This window comes from Macaca mulatta, chromosome 10 (assembly GCF_049350105.2).
Source record: "Macaca mulatta isolate MMU2019108-1 chromosome 10, T2T-MMU8v2.0, whole genome shotgun sequence".
NCBI lineage: Eukaryota > Metazoa > Chordata > Mammalia > Primates > Cercopithecidae > Macaca > Macaca mulatta.
Genome location: NC_133415.1, coordinates 80,525,074 through 80,544,304, shown reverse-complemented (window position 1 = coordinate 80,544,304; position 19,231 = coordinate 80,525,074). Strand labels below are relative to the sequence as shown.

The 19,231-nt window shown below is 40.4% G+C and overlaps 1 protein-coding gene across 4 annotated transcripts in view; it reads left to right on the top strand.

Annotated features, from left to right (window-relative positions):
• ATRN (attractin) overlaps window positions 1–19,231 on the top strand; it is a 179,940-nt gene that overhangs the window by 53,968 nt on the left and 106,741 nt on the right. For all 4 annotated transcript variants that reach the window (XM_015149430.3, XM_077951320.1, XM_015149432.3 and 1 more), the window contains exons 2-6: window positions 1,814–1,897; window positions 6,727–6,840; window positions 11,730–11,858; window positions 13,272–13,477; window positions 15,465–15,633. In XM_015149430.3, the coding sequence (XP_015004916.2) occupies window positions 1,814–1,897; window positions 6,727–6,840; window positions 11,730–11,858; window positions 13,272–13,477; window positions 15,465–15,633 (702 nt within the window). The remainder of the gene's footprint in view (window positions 1–1,813; window positions 1,898–6,726; window positions 6,841–11,729; window positions 11,859–13,271; window positions 13,478–15,464; window positions 15,634–19,231) is intronic.

Sequence of the window (19,231 nt, the reverse complement as noted above, 5' to 3'; positions counted from 1 at the left end):
TGGCTAATCGAATGTAAGTTGAATTTTCATGTGTGACTTAACAGGGGGAGAGAGGGTGTACCCTCCATTTTCTTTTCCTCCTTCCTGCTGGGTAGAATTTGGGTATAATAGCTGGAGCTTGAGCCACTATCTTGGATTATGAGGTAGAAACCACATGTTGGGGATGACAGAGTAATAGTATAGAACAGCATTAGGTCCCTGATGATCATGGAAATGCCTTGGATTTCCATGCTCTGGATTGCTTACCTTTGGATTTTTTTATCTTGGTGGTTAGTCCATTACTATTTAGGTTTTTCCGTCAGTTGCATTAAAGCCTAATTTTTTTTTCTCTCTCTCTCTATATGTGTGTGTATATATATGTGTCTATATAGATATATATTCTTTTTTTAAAATAGAGATGAGGGTGTTGCTGTGTTGGCCAGGCTGATCTTGAACTCCTGACCTCAAGCAGTCCTCCTGCCTCAGCCTCCAAACTGCTGTGATTACAGGCAAGAGCCACCACACCCAGCCCACACCTAATTTTAATTGATACACATTTCTAATCAGTCAATGACAAGGGGCATGGGAAAACATGATTGGCTTCAACTAACATTTTGGGGTGGAATGGATTTTGGGGAGTAAGGCATGGATACATCTCTATCAGGCGAGTACAGCAGAGGGAGAGAAAGGCAAGAACATCAAGGGGTTTGCAGGGTATGATTCTTGTGATGGGCTATGGGATCTTAACTAGGTATGTGCGAAAGTGACATGTGTGGATGGTAGGTGGTAAACAGTGAAGAAATGATAGTTTGGTGTATTGGTGGTCTCCATGGGGCTGAAGACTCATTGGAAAGGGGGAAATAGGCTAAATGAACTGGAGACATGAGACAGTAGTCAGAGGTTAGGGTGCTTTTTTTGTGGGTAATGTTGTTACTGGTAATAGCAAGGGCCAGAGAAGGGGATGGCTAAAGAGGGGTGGAGGAAAAGATAGTTAATGGTGAGGGTAAGAAATGGAGAGGCTGGGTTTTGGATGGAACATCTTAGATGTTGATGCAGATAGTGGAATAGAGTGAACGATTTATTAATATCTTTAGTGCATTAGGAGTAGCTGGGAGATGACTCAGAAGGTAAGGGAGGCAGATCCAGAAGCGAGCTTGTGTTCCGAGTGGCTGATGTTGTTGATGAAAGAGGGAAGAAAAATGATCTGGAAATAGCCATGATGAAGGAAATAGCATCCTTCTTAAATATTAAAAATTTTTATATAGCAGCAGATACTTGCTGGTTGCAGTGGCTCATGCCTGTAATCCCAGCATTTTGGGAGGCCAAGAGAGGAGGATTGCTTGAGGCCATAAGTTCAAGCCTGGCAACTTCGTGAGACTCTGTCTCTACAAAAAATAAAAAACAAATTCAAGAAATTTATGGCTGGGTGTGAAGGCTCAAGCCTGTAATTCTGGTGCTTTGGGAAGCCGAGGTGGGAGGATCTCTTGAAGCTAGGAGTTTGAGACCAGCGTGGGCAACATAGCGAGACCCATCTTTACCAAAAGGAAAAAGGATGACATAAAATTAAGATTTAGGTATGTTTTGTTCATTCCTGTTGCTTTTCATATTTTGCTGTCTTCTTTTTTCATGTATGTGATAAGTATTTGTTTCATCTAAATTTATGCAATCTGAATATAACTAGTCATTTTCTACTGGTTACAGTATGTGTTAATGTGCCCATTATGTTTAATTTGTATTATATTAGGAATTTAAAAATACTAATATATGAAAATATATAAAAATATATGAAATTAATATCATAGACTTAAGTTTTCTTTTTTGATTTAAATTACAGACTAACTGGATCTTCTGGGTTTGTAACAGATGGACCTGGAAATTATAAATATAAAACGAAGTGCACCTGGCTCATTGAAGGACAGTAAGTAGAAATGGCTGACTTAAATTTTGTTTTCTTAGCATAGAGGTCAGTGTGGCATTAGTTTTCCCACAAATAAAATTAACGATCTGTAGCATAAAGTACTTAAAACATTTACTTGATAACCTTTCATTTGACAAGTGAATTTTATTTTTCTTAGCCTTCATTAATTTAAAAGTTTCATGTTGATTTAATGCTGCAAATGAATTGTACACACCACAAATTTGTGTATTTCCAACTGTAATAGTTCAGAAATGGTTATATATATATATATTTTTTTTTTTTTATGGGACAGCGTTTTGCTCCTGTCACCCAGGCTGGAGTGCAGTGGCGTGATCTCGGCTCACTGCAACCTCCACCTCCCAGGTTCAAGCGATTCTCCTGACTCAGCCTCCTGAGTAGCTGGGATTACAGGTGCGTGCCACCACGCCCTGCTAATTTTGTATTTTTAGTAGAGATGGGGTTTCACCATGTTAACCAGGATGGTCTGGAACTCCTGACCTCAAGTGATCCGCCCACCTTGGCCTCCCAAAGTGCTGGGATTACAGGCGTGAGCCGCTGCGCCCAGCCACAGTTACATATTTTTAATGGTTTGCTTAAAGCATTAGAAAATTACAATATTGTGTTATTTTTCTAAGTATCTATTTTTGTTGTGGATAAGAAAATTGTAATAACTGTTATTGCTTAAGTGATCCCTTCTCTGGACCCACTGTGTCCCTCTAGCTGTTGCTTTTTTTCTCCTTGTCTTCATGGGAGACTTTTAAAGCAGTATTTCTCAAACTTTTTTGGTCTCAGGACTTCTTTATACTCTTAAACTTTGAGGATTCTAAATAAGTTTGTTTATTATTTATTTATTTATTTATTTATTTTGAGATGGCGTGTCACTCTGTGGCCCAGGCTGGAGTACAGTGGTGTGATCTTGGCTCTCTGCAACCTCCACCTCCCGGGTTCAAGCGATTCTCCTGCCTCAGCCTTCCGAGTAGCTGGGATTACAGGCATGTGCCACCATGCCCAGCTAAGTTTTTGTATTTTGTAGTAGAGACAGGGTGTCACCATGTTGGCCAGGCTGGTCTCGAACTCCTGACCTCAAGTGATTGTCCTGCCTTGGCCTCACAAAGTGCTGGGATTACAGGCGTGAGCCACCGCCCCCGGCCCCAGATAAGTTTATGTTTGTCTGTGTTCACCATATTAGAACTTATAACCAACAAATATTATTTATTCATTTAAAAGCAACAATTATAAGCCCACTACATGTTAGTACAAATGATATTTTAATGAAAAAGAACCTCATATTTTAAAAATTGTAGTGAAAAGAATGACATTGTTTTACATTTTTGCAAATCTCTTTAATGTCTAGCTTGATAAAAGAGCTGAATTATCATATCTTCTGCATTCACTTTGTTGCAGTATGTTATTGTGATTGAAGCGTGTCAAGAAGATGAGGCCTCACTTGAATATGAAGTAGGAAAAAAGATATTAATAGTACAGTATTATAAAATAATTGTATATAGTCTTCTTTGATACCATATCAAAACTTAACAAGTAGTAATTTCTTAAAAGTAAATTGCAGTTTGGAATCTGAAACTATGTGAAGGAACTTCTGGTACTTGTTAAATTAAAATCCATTGGTTTTCTTGCACTGAGTGGATCTTTTGCCCATCCATGATTTGGTAACATGATATATAGGTCATTTGGAAAACAATAGGTCATTGAATTATGCAGATCTTCCATATGTTGATATATTTATTCCCTTACATAATATTTAAAAAATCACATTAGTTAATATCACCATCAGTCTCCTCAAAAAGTTCTAAGTATGGCAGATAACAAATTTTCCAAAATCCTGATTACTACTTGAAAGCTTGTATTTTATCTTTGGCAGCAAATACTGTCAGTTGTTTTCTTTGAAGTGACAGGCTTGCTTTCCTAATTTTTAAGAAAATGTCTGCCAGATATCCAACTCTGAATAACCATAATTTGTTGATTGTTCTTTCAAGTAAGCATGGTAAATGGTGTTGTAAGAAAAAAGTAGCTAATTCAGCTTGCAACTTAAACAGTAGCAAAAGTGGTTTTCATTGAGAAAACCATGGCGCTTCTATTAGGCAAGAGAAGTGTTTTATATTTACTTTCCATCTTGTCAGAATATTAAAGAGATGTCTACTAATTGGTCAGGATTTAATAAAATTAGAAGTTTTAAACTGCTTAATCAAGATATCCTTAAATGAAACTGGCAGTTTTTCTTTTTCCTGTGAGCAATTGGTGGTGAAGAACAGCAGTGATCACTAGTACCATTTGCTGCTGTTGTCTCAATTTGTTCTAAGATGCCCACAGTTTCACCCACCATTGCTCTTTGAACCATTAGTAAATGCCAGCATGGCGATAAAATATATGCTATCTTAGTTTTACTGTGAATATAGTTTTGACCTCCTGGGACTTCCCATAAGGGTCTCAGGACCTGTAGCATTTTGTGGACTTCATTTTGAGAAGTGCTGCTCTAAGGAGCTCTGCTCTGTCCTATCAGTTCATAACCACCTGATGCCCTCTTCCACTTGTTTTTCTGAATATGCTCTCAATGGTTGTTCCTCCTCAGTGTAAGCGAAAAATGAAGCAAAGAAACTTTCATTCCTCCTTTTTCTTATTCCCCACATTTAGCCTGTCAGTAAGTTCTGTCAGTTTTCCCTTTAGAATGTCGGCCGGGCACGGTGGCTCAAGCCTGTAATCCCAGCACTTTGGGAGGCCGAGACGGGCGGATCACGAGGTCAGGAGATCGAGACCATCCTGGCTAACACGGTGAAACCCCGTCTCTACTAAAAAAAAAAAATACAAAAAACTAGCCGGGCGAGGTGGCGGGCGCCTGTAGTCCCAGCTACTGGGGAGGCTGAGGCAGGAGATTGGCGTGAACCCAGGAGGCGGAGCTTGCAGTGAGCTGAGATCCAGCCACTGCACTCCAGCCTGGGTGACAGAGCGAGACTCCGTCTTGAAAAAAAAGAGTGTCTCCCCAATCCATCACCAGACTCCTTTTCACCTCCATCTCTACAACTGGGAGACCCACCATCCTCTCTCCTGGGCCACACAGTAGCCTTGAAGTTGGCCTCCTGCTTTTGCCCCTTGCCCACCTCCCACTTCTCATCTCTTAAGATTTTCTGTTTGCTGTGTTTCAGGCACGCTGATTTTCTTCATGTTGCTTGGACATGTCAGCCTCTTTCTCCCTTAAGACCATGCTGTTCCCTCCCTGGGCTTTTCACATGGCTTGTCTCTTGTCATTCTCATGTTGCCAAAGCTTACTGGGCTATCTCCCTACTGCTTTTTGTGCTGCCACATCACCTTCTTTTAATAATTCTTCACAGTATTCATCACCATCTGAGTTTACTTGTTTATGTATTTATTTAGTTGTTAACCTAGAGATGTTAGATAAGTGTGGGGTAGAGGAAAGGTCTAAACTGGAGAAATAGAATTAGGCATCAGCAGGATATAATGATGTTGATATTCCCAGAGCTTTCTGAGTGGAGTGTTGGACTGAAGCCAGGCTAGAGAGTGAAGGGGTGAGTGAGATAGAGGCACCGGAGAAAGCAAAGTTTTCTGCGAAGTTTTACCTTATTAGGAGGAGAAACGTTAGGGCAGGTATTTGGTAGAGGGAGAGTCGGGATTTGAGGCTTTTTGTTTTTATTTTTATTTTTTAAATTTTTTTAAATTTTTGAAACGGAGTCTCGCTCTGTTGCCCAGGCTGGAATGCAGTGGCGCGATCTCGGCTCACTGCAAGCTCCGCCTCCTGGGTTCACGCCATTCTCCTGCCTCAGCCTCCTGAGTAGCTGGGACTACAGGTAACCACCACCACGCCTGGCTAATTTTTTTGTCTTTTTTAGTGGAGACGGGATTTCACTGTGTTAGCCAGGATGGTCTCGATCTCCTGACCTCGTGATCCGCCCACCTTGGCCTCCCAAAGTGGTGGGATTACAAGCGTGAGCCACCGCGCCCGGCCTGTTTTTATTTTTGTAAAATATGTGATACTTAAGCAGATTTAAATGTGGATGCAAAAGTTCCAGATGAGAGGGGGATGTAAAATATTTGAGAAACAAAAAGAGAGGCAGATAGGTATAGAATTTTGGAAAATGGGAATTTTAGGGTTTTTTGTCTGGTTGCTGAGCATAAGCAGGGAGGTGGGACTGGGTGATTTGAAATAGTCGTTGAGAGTAGCAGTTGTGGAGAGTGAGAGAGAATTGGTAGGATTGCTGGCAGAATCTAAGTGCCATTTGCAGTTGGAGAGCAGAGACCAATGCCGAAACCAGTCTATCTAGTGGTGTGGTGTAGAGGTATGGCTTTCTCCAATACAGCTTAGGTTTTTTTTTTTTTTTTTTTTTACCTCCACCGCCCCCCCTCTTTTTTTTTTCCTGATTCAATCTTAGAGCAGATAACTGGTTTCCTGTAGAACAGAGCTTTTGCCAGCCAGTGTCATGAAAAATCAGAGGGGCTGGCAAATTTAGAGGATTGGCAGGCATGTTTATGAAATGACGTAGTGTGGAATCTGAAGTTGAATAAGGAAGTGCAGAAATGGTAAGGCTAATTGGTTGGTTCAGAGGCCATTAAAGAGTGGCCACTGAATGGACTGTAAGGCCCAGAATCATGGACCACATCAATTTTGTTTCCCATTGCATGTTTAGTAGTCTTGCACATGGAGAGTACTAAATAAATCTTTGACAAATGAAGGAGTACTGATAGGGCAGTTGTTAGACTGTGTTACATATTATTAATTTAAAAATCTGAATTTTTATATTCTCAAATGTCTGATAGTTACAATAATTTTATTATAAATTCCTTTTTTTTATTCTTTTCAGGCCAAATAGAATAATGAGACTTCGTTTCAATCATTTTGCTACAGAGTGTAGTTGGGACCATTTATACGTTTATGATGGGGACTCAATTTATGCACCGCTAGTTGCTGCATTTAGGTAAGCTCAGTCATATAAGCGTTTTTCCATCATTGTTTGATTCTAAATTTAAACATATCTTCTGGATTGCATTCTTACTGGGTTCACCTTTATTATCACTTAACACATTTATTTTATGGAAAAAATACTAGTTCTTGAGTCCCACCATCACTTGTGTGTTAGTGCTAACTTGGTTTCTGTAGCCCTGGGTAAGTTTCTAGGCATAGTACGTGACTTCTCTCTTCAGTTTCCTGATCTGTAAAATTGTGATAGGTCTATTAAGTTCACCTGCTCCTTGTGGTGGTGGTGAAGTTTATCGTTACAAAATATTTTGAGAGTAATATATTGAATGAAACTATTTCTGTGAAAAATTTTAATCAGGAATAACATCCATCACGTTCCTTGTGTAGTGCCCATTGCATAGGCCTTCAGGAGTTATTTGTTGAGTTCAAATATAACTGTGTGTGTATATGTATGTGCATCATGAGTGAGGGAAACTTTTTGGAACAGTACACATAAAATGAACAGTGGCTACCTGTGGAGAAATCAGGAACATACTTATTATATATATTTTTTTCAATAAGTACATTTACATTAGTAGTTAAACAGAAGCAATTTAACACCAAATATATGGAGTGTTCTGAATTGTTAGGGTGTATTTACACCAATAGATGGTATAGCCTACTGTACATCCTGCTGATATGGTACAGCCTATTGTACCTAGGCCACAAATCTGTACAGCATCTTACTGTACTGAATACTGTAGGTAATTGTAACCCAATAGTATTTGTATATTTAAACATATCTATACATGGAAAGGTACAGAAAAAATACAGTATTATAATCTTATACAACCTCTGTCATATATGTGGTCCGTTGTTGACCAAGTGTCATTATGTGGTGTATGACTGTATATTTTTCTAAAATGCATATCCCCTTAGGAAACCACCTGCAACTGGCTTTCTAAATTTCTTTGTCTCAAACGTTTTATTTCCTTTACTTTAAAAAGAAATCAGTTCAACAAATATTTTTTGTGTTTCTCACGTGGGGCTTGTCTGGCTGATGTCCCGTGTGGGTGAGGGAGTTAACAGGAGGCAAACAGTACACAAGGACAGGAGATCAGGTGACTGTTGTGTCCTTGTGTTTTTCTACCCGCTTTGGCTTAGAAATCTCTCGGACGTATCTTTGAACTGAGAACCAAGGCCATTTTCTGGGTTTTTAAGGTTCATTTACAAGGCCAAAGAGCAGGGTGGATGGCTGTGCTGAACATTTAAAGTGGCATTGGCCAAGTGTTGGAGTGTGTATCTTTATGCCAGCATTTGAAATATAACTTGTAGCAAGAAGCACCCCAAACTTTAACACAGGCCCAAAAACTAAGTGTGATGTTATCGTAATAGTACTTGTTGGGGATTCACTTGTTACTGTGTTTGTTAATCAGAATTCATGGAGCTCTTGTTGTATGCCAGGCACTTTGAATCAGCTTATCAGGAGCCTTGTAGGAACATGAGCCAAGCAGGTGTACATCACTCTGTGGTTCACCTGGACGGTATATTTGATAAACAGTGGTAGCAGTGGTAGAGCAGAGAGAGTGATTGAGAAAATTCTTCAAAAGAACATTATTCCTTTTAGAGTTTTTTTTTTTTTTTTAAAGAAAGTTATGTGCTGGTGGGGCAGTTGTTAGACTGTGTGATCTAGAGGAACCCTTCCCTTTCCCCCTTCCCTTTTCCCCTTTCCCCTTCTCCTTCCCACTTCCCCTTCCCCTTTTCCTTCCCTTCCCTTTCCCCTTCCTCTTCCCTTTCCCTTTTCCTTTTCTTTTTCCCCCAGGCTGGAGTGTAGAGGCAGGAACGTAGCTCACTGCAGCCTCAACCTCCTGGGCTCAAGAGATGCTCCCACCTCAGCCTCCCTAGTAGCTGAGACCACAAGAATGCAACACTATGCCCAGCTAATTTTTTTTTTTTTTTTTTTTTTTGTGGAGATGGAGTCTCACAATGTTGCCCAGGCTGGTCTTGAACTCCTGGGCTCAAGCAGTCCTCCCGCCTTGGCCTCTCCAAAGTGTTGGGATTACAGGTGTGAGCCACTGCATCCAGCCGAAGATTGCTTTTGACATACCTGTTTCCAGGTGGCCCTGGTCTTGTCAGTACTTATTCCTTCAGCATTTCAAGGGATTCTGGTGTATATAACCAGTGAAAGCATGATGATGGTTAATCCTTCATTTACATCTCCAATCAAATGTCACCTCTTCCAAGAGGCCTTCCTTTCACCCTTTCTAAAGTAGCACCTTCTGTTCTTTCCCTCTGCTCTCCTTCCCTTCATAGCGTTTGTCTCTACCTGGCATTATGTATGTGGGGAGTATCTGGGCTTATTTGTTGTTTTTCTAATGTGAACTACATGAAGGCAGGGACATAGTCTTATTCACTGTTGTATTCCTGGTACCTAGAACAGTGTCTCACAGGTAGTAAATGCTTAGTAAATATTTGTTAGTTGAATACATAGTAGAAAATGCATCACTATTTTGTAACTCCTGGAGCACCAGAGTTTCAGAGTTCCTAGAGTTCTGTCTTCATATTAAAAATTGAAGGGCCAGGCGTGGTGGCTCACACCTGTAATCCCAGCACTTTGGGAGGCCAAGGTGGGCGGATTGCCTGAGGTCAGGAGTTCAAGACCAGTCTGGCCAACATGGTGAAACCCCATCTCTACTAAAAATACAAAAAAAGAAAAATCATCTGGGCTTGGTGGTGTATGCCTGTAATCCTAGCTACTCAGGAGACTGAGGCAGGGGAATTGCTTGAACCAGGGAGGTGGAGGTTGCGATAAGCCGAGATTGCGCCACTGTGCTCCAGTCTGGGCGACAGAGGGAGACTCTGTCTCAAGAAAAAAAAATATATATATATTGAATAAAGGGCCAGGCACAGTGGCTCAGGCCTGTAACCGCAACACTTCGTGAGGCTGGGGCAGGAGGATTACTTGATCCCAGGAGTTCAAGACCAGCCTGGGCAACAGGGTGAGACCTCATCTGTACAAAAAATTTTAAAAATTAACCAGCCGTGGTGGTGTGTGCTTGTAGTCCCAGTCACTCAGGAGGCTGAGGTGGGAGGATTGCTTGAGCTCAGGAGGTCAAGACTGCAGTGAACTGTGATCGTGCCACTGCACTCTAGCTTGGGTGACAGAGTAAGACCTTGTCTCAAAATAAAACAAAGCAAAACAAATGAAATGAAAATCCTTTCCCTCTTCATTTTGATTCCTTGCTTATGGACTCTTCCAGTCATTTTTGTATGCGTTTATATAGGTACATGTAAGTGTACACATGTACTAGGCCCATTGTTTTGCAGCTTGCTTCTCCCCTATGCCCTTATCAGAATGCCTGATGAGCTTCTTGTTAGTCCCGCAGACCTATGTAATATGCAGTGACTTATGCAGTCAGATTTCTGGGCATGAGCATTTAGATGGGTTCCAACCTGTTGCCATCTGAACAGTGCTGTGGTTAGGATTCTTGTATATTGGTCATTGTGTACATGAGCAAGTATTTTTTCTACAAAGAAATAGAATTGCTAGGTCAGAATGAATGAGCATGAGGTTGTATGTCTGGGACAGATTGCGTAGGGCTTGGCAAGGATCTCGGCTTTTACCAAATATGATGGTAGTGGTGGTGGTCGCGAATCAATAATGAGGCAAAAATCACGGACATATGAAGAAATGCAACAGCAGGTAGACATAAGAAAAACGATTAACCTCAGGAGTAAAAAGAACTCAGAACAACAATTTAAATATTGCTTTTTACTTATTAAATTAGCAAAATTAAAATAGAACCTAGTAGTCCTTGCTGTTGGCAGAGTGAAGTGGGATGGACCCTTCATTCTGTATTGATATGATTTCAAGTTACATATCTCTTCTGGAAAGCAAGTTGGTATTATGGCTCTAGAGTCTTAAAGGCATCATTTAGACCTTTTTACTCAGTAAGTGTTTTTTTGTTTGTTTGTTTGTTTTATACCAGTCACACAACAAACATTTAGAATCTATTATGTGCTGGGTTGTGAGTGAGGTCCTAAGGAGAACCTAGGGAGCTTTTAATGATATAGAAAATGCATATGTTTTATTTGTAAAATAGAATATACAATGTAAATAACATCAATTAGGCTAAGAAAATGCATTAGAATGCTAACAGTGTTGGAGTTATGGGTGTTTGTTTAGCTTCTTCATATTCTTATATAAATATTTTATATAAAATATCTTGGGCGCTGTGGCTCACGCCCGTAATCCCTACGTTTTGGGAGGCTGAGGTGGGTGGATCACCTGAGGTCAGGAGTTCGAGACCAGCCTGACCTACATGATGAAACGCTGTCTCTACTAAAAATATTAAAAAATTAGCTGGGCATGGTGGCGGGCACCTGTAATCCCAGCTACTCAGGAGACTGATGCAGGAGAATCGCTTGAACCCCGGCACACAGAGGTTGCCCTGAGATTGCGCCATTGCACTGTAGCCCGGGCAACAAGAGCAAAACTCTGTCTCAAAACAAACAAACAAACAAACAAACAAAAAGAACTCATGTCTTTCAGCAATATATGTGTAGTATTCATCACTCATAAAATTTGTTACTTTACGTGATTGTGGAAGTTTATTTTTTCAAAGAAGCACTATAAAAAGTTTTATAAGAAAAAGAATAGGGCCATTGATTTCAAATCTCATTAGAAATACAACTCAGAATAAAGGAAGCCTAGCAAAAGATTCAGATCTGTTCCTCAAGGATCCAGAACTAGTAGGGTAGCACTATGTATTTATCACAGGAATTTGCCTCTCTTCCTGGATGTGGTTTTTAAATTATAAGGACGGATTTGTTTTAAATTTGTGTCTGCTACAATTTGACATGTCTGTGCTTGTGCTTCCCTCTATAAGAAGTGTGTTTTCATTTCAGTGGCCTCATTGTTCCTGAGAGAGATGGCAATGAGACTGTCCCTGAGGTTGTTGCCACATCAGGTTATGCCCTGCTGCATTTTTTTAGTGATGCTGCTTATAATTTGACTGGATTTAATATTACTTACAGGTAAGATTCTTAAGTCTAGTATTTGTGGTTTCATTCAGGAGACTATCTACTATGTTTTAACAACAATAATGGCTAACATAGATTGAGAGCTTACAGTGTGCCAGGCATAGCATCAGGCAGTTTACATGGATTTTCTCATTTTAAATTTTTCTATAAATTCATTGAGGTCTGGGCTCTGTTTTTCTACTTGTTTATAATTGAGGAAACTGACAGGAAAAGGTTAAGTAGATTGTCAAAGTAAGTGGTGGGAACACAATTTAAACCCAGGTGTTGCTGCTGTTGAACTTCTCCTAGAAGAGGGGGACTTTTCTGCTAATGGACAAAAACATTGGAATTTTACAAAGTACAGCTCAACAAATATTAGTAGTTGTCATGTACTCAATAGTAGGAGAAATCTATATCATTAAAGTACCTTGATAGCTCATTTATCCCCCTCTTTTAAATTCTGAATTACATTGTTTCAAAGCACTGTCAGTACAAGTATCTTATGTTATTATGGGATGCATTATAGTTCAATTCTTTTTATTTTTTTTTTTGAGACAGAGTCTAACTGTCATCCGTGTTGGAGTGCAGTGGCACGATCTCGGCTCACTGCAACCTCCACCTCCTGGGTTCAAGCAATTCTCCTGCCTCAGCCTCCTGAGTAACTGGGATTACAGGCACCCGCCACTATGCCCAGATAATTTTTTTGTATATTTAGTAAAGACGGGGTTTCACCATGTTGGCCAGGCTGGTCTCGAACTCCTGACCGTGATTCTTCTGCCTCTGCCTCCCAAAGTGTTGAGATTATAGTTGTGAGCCACTGCGCCTGGCCATAGTTCAATTCTTACATTAAGTTAAAGTAGCCTGCCTTCTTCCATCTGAAATGAGTAGATAAAATTACTAAGGAATTTTAAATATACCAATCTGGGCAATAACCTTAAATTCTATTATATACAAATTTTCAGAGACTATACAGAGGAATATGTACCATGAGGATGGTGGTTTATTGTTGGCAGTTTGTTTTATTCTTTTCCTTTCCAAACTTGCAACCATGAACTCAGCAATTCTGTAAAGCTTATCATTAGCAGGCTACTAAGAAGAATAGGATAATCCTCCCACCCTTGAGGAGCTGACAGTTCTGCAAAAATCTCCTCCCTCCTTGTAATTTCTTTGACTTTATGAGTTATTTATTCTTATCCTCTTATTATGAGAATCCAGCAGGGTTGATTTGATTTCATTTCTTGTACCTCAGGCTCTAGCTATGCAGTGTTGAGCAAACCCATTTGGATTGAATCTTTAAGTACTGAAGTTATGCTTGTGAATGAACTGAGACAGTGAGATTCTTAAACCTGTGTGGGAGAAAGTTCTGCTAAGTTAATCGAAGTGTTGTGTTGTGTTCTGTTAATGTAATTTACCCTGCTATTTTCACAGTTTTGACATGTGTCCGAATAACTGCTCAGGCCGAGGAGAGTGTAAGATCAGTAATAACAGCAATACTGTTGAATGTGAATGTTCTGAAAACTGGAAAGGTGAAGCATGTGACATTCCTTACTGTACAGACAACTGTGGTTCTCCTCGTCGAGGCATCTGCAATTCAAGTGATGTCAGAGGATGCTCCTGCTTCTCAGGCTGGCAGGGTAGGAGCTTCTTTCATTTTTATTTTTTCTTCCATTTATAGAACATTCCCAGCTAAATAAATAGATTGACTTTATTCTTAGCACCTATATAGTTTATATTAATAAATACCAGGTAGCATTTAAGCTTGAAACATCCCTCTATCCAGCTGCTTATGAATTTCAATTTCATAGATGTGTGGTCGTGGTCTCTAGAATTATGGAGGGTAGGCCGTTTTTTGTAACCTGTTTGTGAAAGTTGAAGAACTTGGACTCGGTCATAAAAGGATGTAGCAGAGAGCCAAGCTGGGAGATCGGACAAGAGCTGACAATAATGATATTTCCTCAGAAACACACTCTAAGTTCAGAGAAAATTGGAATCAGTTATATATTAGAATCTTTTTTTTTTTTTTTTTTTTTTTTTGAGACGGAGTCTCGCTCTGCCGCCCAGGCTGGAGTGCAGTGGCCGGATCTCAGCTCACTGCAAGCTCCGCCTCCCGGGTTCCCGCCATTCTCCTGCCTCAGCCTCCCCAGTAGCTGGGACTACAGGCGCCCGCCACCTCGCCCGGCTAGTTTTTTGTATTTTTTAGTAGAGACGGGGTTTCACCATGTTAGCCAGGATGGTCTCGATCTCCCGACCTCGTGATCCGCCCGTCTCGGCCTCCCAAAGTGCTGGGATTACAGGCTTGAGCCACCGCGCCCGGCCTTATATATTAGAATCTTAAAAGGAGTTAGTGAATAGTATTATCTACAGAAATAATTAAAGAAGCTTTAGGGAATTCTTTAAGGGGTGAGTGATAATAACTGTTATTAATTTGGTGATTTTCCTTGTAAACTTACCCCTTCCTCAGAACCTTTTTATTTTGAAAGGAAATATGCTTGTTTAAATTTAGTTTGTTGGGTTTGGCTGACATTGTAGAGTTAATAATTGAAGCATTTCAGTATCTACCATTGTGCAAATATTGCAGCAGAAGCCAAACCTCCCAAGAATGGAGCCTGTCTCTTCAGTTTGTTTAAGTTTCTTGATTTACCAGAAGATGGATAGTTTGTATGATTGCTCCCAGGTCTAGTTATCACACTTATTCGTCCATATCCACAAATTCTGCATCTGCAATTTCAAACAACCGTGTGTAGAAAATATTCAGAAAAAAACACAATGAAAGATAATACGGGCTGGGCATGGTGGCTCACGCCTATAATCCCAGCACTTTGGGAGGCCAAGGCAGGCAGCTCACCTGAGGTCAGGAGTTCGAGACCAGCTTGGCCAACATGGTGAAACCCTGTCTCTACTAAAAAATACAAAAATTTAGCTGGGCATGGTGGCAGGCACCTGTAATCCCAGCTACTCAGGAGACTGAGGCAGGAAAATATCTTGAACCCTGGAGGCGGAGGTTGCAGTGGGCCGAGATCATACCACTGCACTCCAACATGGGTAACAGAGTGAGTAAGATTCTGTCTCAAAAAAAAAGATAATACAAATAAAAGATACACATATGAAAACCATTTATATAGCATTTACATTATGTTAAGTATTATAAGTAATCTAGACGTGAGTTAGAGTATATGGCAGGATGTGTGTAGGTTATATGCAAGTGCTACACCACTAGTTTAAATTAGGGACTTTGAGCATCTGTGGATTTTGGTACCAAGGGGGTCCTGGAACCAATCCCCTGTGGATATTGAGGGATAACTATATATTTTATCCTTAAGATTTTTCATGTGAATTAATTATTTATTTATCTGGGCTTTCTCCTGAGAGTTGCTTAAGCAGGTATTTCATTACCAAAAAAACTCTAACCTGGATATAGTCAAGTCATCATTAGAAAGTATGTGATTTACCCTTGGTCAATGCCCTGAATAAATTAAAATAACAAATTAAAGGATTTGTCTGATATTTAAATGCCAAAGGAAAGACTATTTAAATATTTGTTACATTTAGATGATGAAAACTTGAAATGCAGTAAGCTTTAAAGCTGTATTTTGTGAAGCTAATTCATTATGTTTTTATTAGGTCCTGGATGTTCAGTTCCTGTACCAGCTAACCAGTCATTTTGGACTCGAGAGGAATATTCTAACTTAAAGCTCCCCAGAGCATCTCATAAAGCTGTGGTCAATGGAAACATTATGTGGGTTGTTGGAGGATATATGTTCAACCACTCAGATTACAACATGGTTCTAGCGTAAGTTGTTTTAAACATTTTTGCAAGAAGCTTAGTTTTTTATTTTGAAAATTTATAAAGCACAGATAAGCAAAAATAAATCACCAGTAATTCTACTACCTAAGGAAAATCCCTGTTAATATTTTGGTAGTAGTCTTTCAAATTGTTTTAACATACGTTGAGTTTTTAAAATTGAATGCTACAAAAAATTCATTGTCATGATACGCATTCATGTTTTTCAAATACTGTCTCTGATGTTTTGCTTTAAGTTTTGTAGTAAGTTCTATATAAGTAGGGGATTACTTTATCTTTTAATTTAATTAATAGTTCCAAGGTCAAATGGTTTGAATTTATAGTTTGCTAGTGGAAATTATACCATCGTCTAATACGTCCCAGGGTTCAAAGTCTATTTGCTGATCCCATGCTGCTCATTTTGAAGGGAGAATATGTGTTGTCATAGTGGAATTAGCTGTGGAGGTGGACTTGTAGAAAAAAATTTATAAATTTAATCTTGCTGATTTTATTACCTGGAACTTTTTTCTAGGCATTTTCTATTAATGAAGATTGTCCAAAAAACCAGCATCTGTTCATTAAGGGATTCTGGAAATATGGCAGCGGTGGCCTAGTTTCTGCATCCCCCCATAGTCGTTAAAACACATTGCACAACTAGTCTAGCAAAATCAAAGAAACACAAGCAAATTCTGTAATAAAACTTGGTCAGACTGGGCACAGTGGCTCATGCCTATAACCCCAGCACTTTCAGAGGCTGAGGTGGGTGGATCACTTGAGATCAGGAGTTTGAGACCAGCCTGGCCAACATGATAAAACCCCATCCCTACTAAAAATACAAAAATTCGCCAGGCATGGTGGCGGGCACCTGTAGTCCCAGCTGCTCAGGAGGCTGAGGCAGGAGAATTGCTTGAACCTGGGAGACAGAGGTTGAAGATCAGATGGTTGTAGGTGTGAAGCCTTATTTCTGGACTCTATTCTGTTCCATTGGTCTGTGTATCTGTTTTTGTATTAGTGCCATGCTGTTATTGTTACTGTAGCCCAGTAGTATAGTTTGAAGTCTGGTAACCTGATACCTCCAGCTTTGTTCTTTTTGTGTAGGATTGAGCTGGCCCAATCTCTATTCCCATTGCTGCTGCCTTAGTTCAAGCCCTTTAATTTCTGCAATGGTCAGGTCAGGTTAGTAGTCTTCCTCCAGATTCTTTTCTTTCCCCATACATAGATTCAAACTATTTTCTTTGCCTGGAACACAAATGCTTTTCTGAATATGAATTTAAAGTCACATATTATTATAGTTTTTAGGTATACAGATTTTAGGTATTTTCATGGTTTTCATCAGAAGAACTGTTTGCCAGCAGTGGGAGTGGCACAGGTGGCACCCAGAGATCTCATAGGAGATTAGATCTCTACAGAGCTTTTCTTACACATCCCCCTTCCCTCTGGGGGAAAGAGAGCTGTCAGTCTCTATTCTTTCTTGGCTGGACAACCCAGAGGAAGCCCCAGAGTTGTTCAGGCGCTCATGCTGTCTTTCCAGACTCTACCTCAGCAAGTCATTTGTGTGGGCACCTCCTAGACTGTGTCATTATCAATAACTGCAGCCCCTCTATAATCTCATTTCTAAATGTTCCACATTCTACCCCCCTTCTGTGGTGGACACTGTTGGTGCCTTGCCCAAATCTCTTTATTTTTACCTGGCTAGTGCACACAGTTACCTGATGCTGTGCAATTTGGCTGTTGTCAGTTCATAGCTGACCCTTTCTCTGAAGAGTTCTCTCAGCAGACTGGAGCTGTCTTACCCACGAACACCTAGATTACTATGCTCTACCCCCAGGATAGCCCCTAGTACAGTGACCAGCCAGTTTAACTGGAACTCTCCCAGTTTTAGCACTGAGTCTTGTGTCCTAAGAAATCCCTCAGTACTGGATGAAATGGGATGGTCACCCTGGCCCCCAGCCGCTGACTGGCTGGATGGAGGTACATGAGTCTGACCCTGCTTCTACATGGGAAAATTCATGTTCCAGGGCTCCCCTTGGGATCAGGCAAAAGCTATACTTCAGCTGAGACCACCTTTTTGCTTATCCTCTCCTTCTTCCTGCTGCCTTGCTTGTCTCACTTCCTGATGTTTGTCAAGAGAGCATTCCCTCAGTAAATCACTTCTACAGGAATCCCCATCTCCAGCTCTGCTTGCAGGGGATCTTACCTGAGACACTTTCCAATCTTTTCACATCTTTCTCTCTAATACCCTAATAGTCTTTGATCTCCACATGGGTCCATAGTTCATTGATTCTTTCTCTTTCCCTCTCCTGTTCTCCTTCTTAACTCTAATATCTTTTCATTTTCAAATTCCTACCACCTTTTCTTCTGTTTTCATTCTCAGTTAATAGCCTTGCTTCCTGCCTCTCTTTTGAAACATAAAGGTCAGAAAACTATTTCCACAAACTCCTGCCACCACATTTCCCCTTCACCTACATCTGTGCCCCTTTATCGTCTTCTGTAGATCAGTGCTGTCTCATAGAAATTTCAGGCATGATGCAAAGGTTCTGTATTACCCTGTCGTGTCACTGGCCACATGTAGTTATTTCACACCTGAAATATGGCTAGTGTGACTTAGGAGCTGAATTTTTTATTTTCCATTGTTTGTTCTCATCTTACTTGATCTGGCACCAACATTTGAAGTAGTTAATCCTTCCCTCCTCTTTTAAACACTTTCTTTAGTTGACTTCCAAGATGCCACGTTCCCTTGATAATTTTTTTAATTCCATATTCCTTCTCAGCCTCTTTAGCTGGTTTCTCTTCAACTGACTGACTTCTGAATGATGTCAGACCAGGGCTTAGCCCTTGGTCCATTGCTGTCTGTTTATTCACTCTTTTGGTGACCTCATATAGTATCTTGGCCTTTTATACTTGGTGACTCCCAAATTTGTATTTGCAGCCTAGACTTTTTACCTGAGCCCCTATCTCCAACTCTTTAATTGATGTCTCAACCTTCTGTCTGTGTACTAGGCATCTTATGCTCAGCATGTCCCACACTTATCTTTTTCTCAAGGCTGCTCTTCCCCCAGATGTCCCTATCTCAGTTAATGGCCACTCCATCCTTCTATTTACTTAAGGCAGAAATCTTGGGTCATCTGCGCCGTCTTGTTTCTTCACACCCCATATTAGTATATTTATTAGTTATCTCTCGCTACATAACAATTTACCACAAACTTAGCAGCTTAAAACCATTTGCATTTATTATCACCATTTTGGTTGATTAGGAGTCCTCTGTAGTCAAGGTGTCAGCTGGTCGGCATTCTCATCTAGAGGCCTGAGTGAGGAAGAATTCATTTCCAAGCTCGCTCAGGTTGCTGGCAGAGTCAATTTCCTTGTGGTTATAAAACTGAGGGTCCCAGCTTTCTGCTGGCTATTGACTTGAGGCTGTCCTCAATTTACGGAGGCTGCCTTCAGCTCCTAGAGCTTACCTCAGTTCTTAGAGGCCACCTAGTTTCTTGTCAGCTGGACTTCACCAGTATAGCTGCTTACTTCATCAGGCTGCAAGGAGAGTCTCTAGACTGAGTCTGCTAGCAGGATGGATGTCACAGAAATGATATCCTATCATCTTTGCCATATT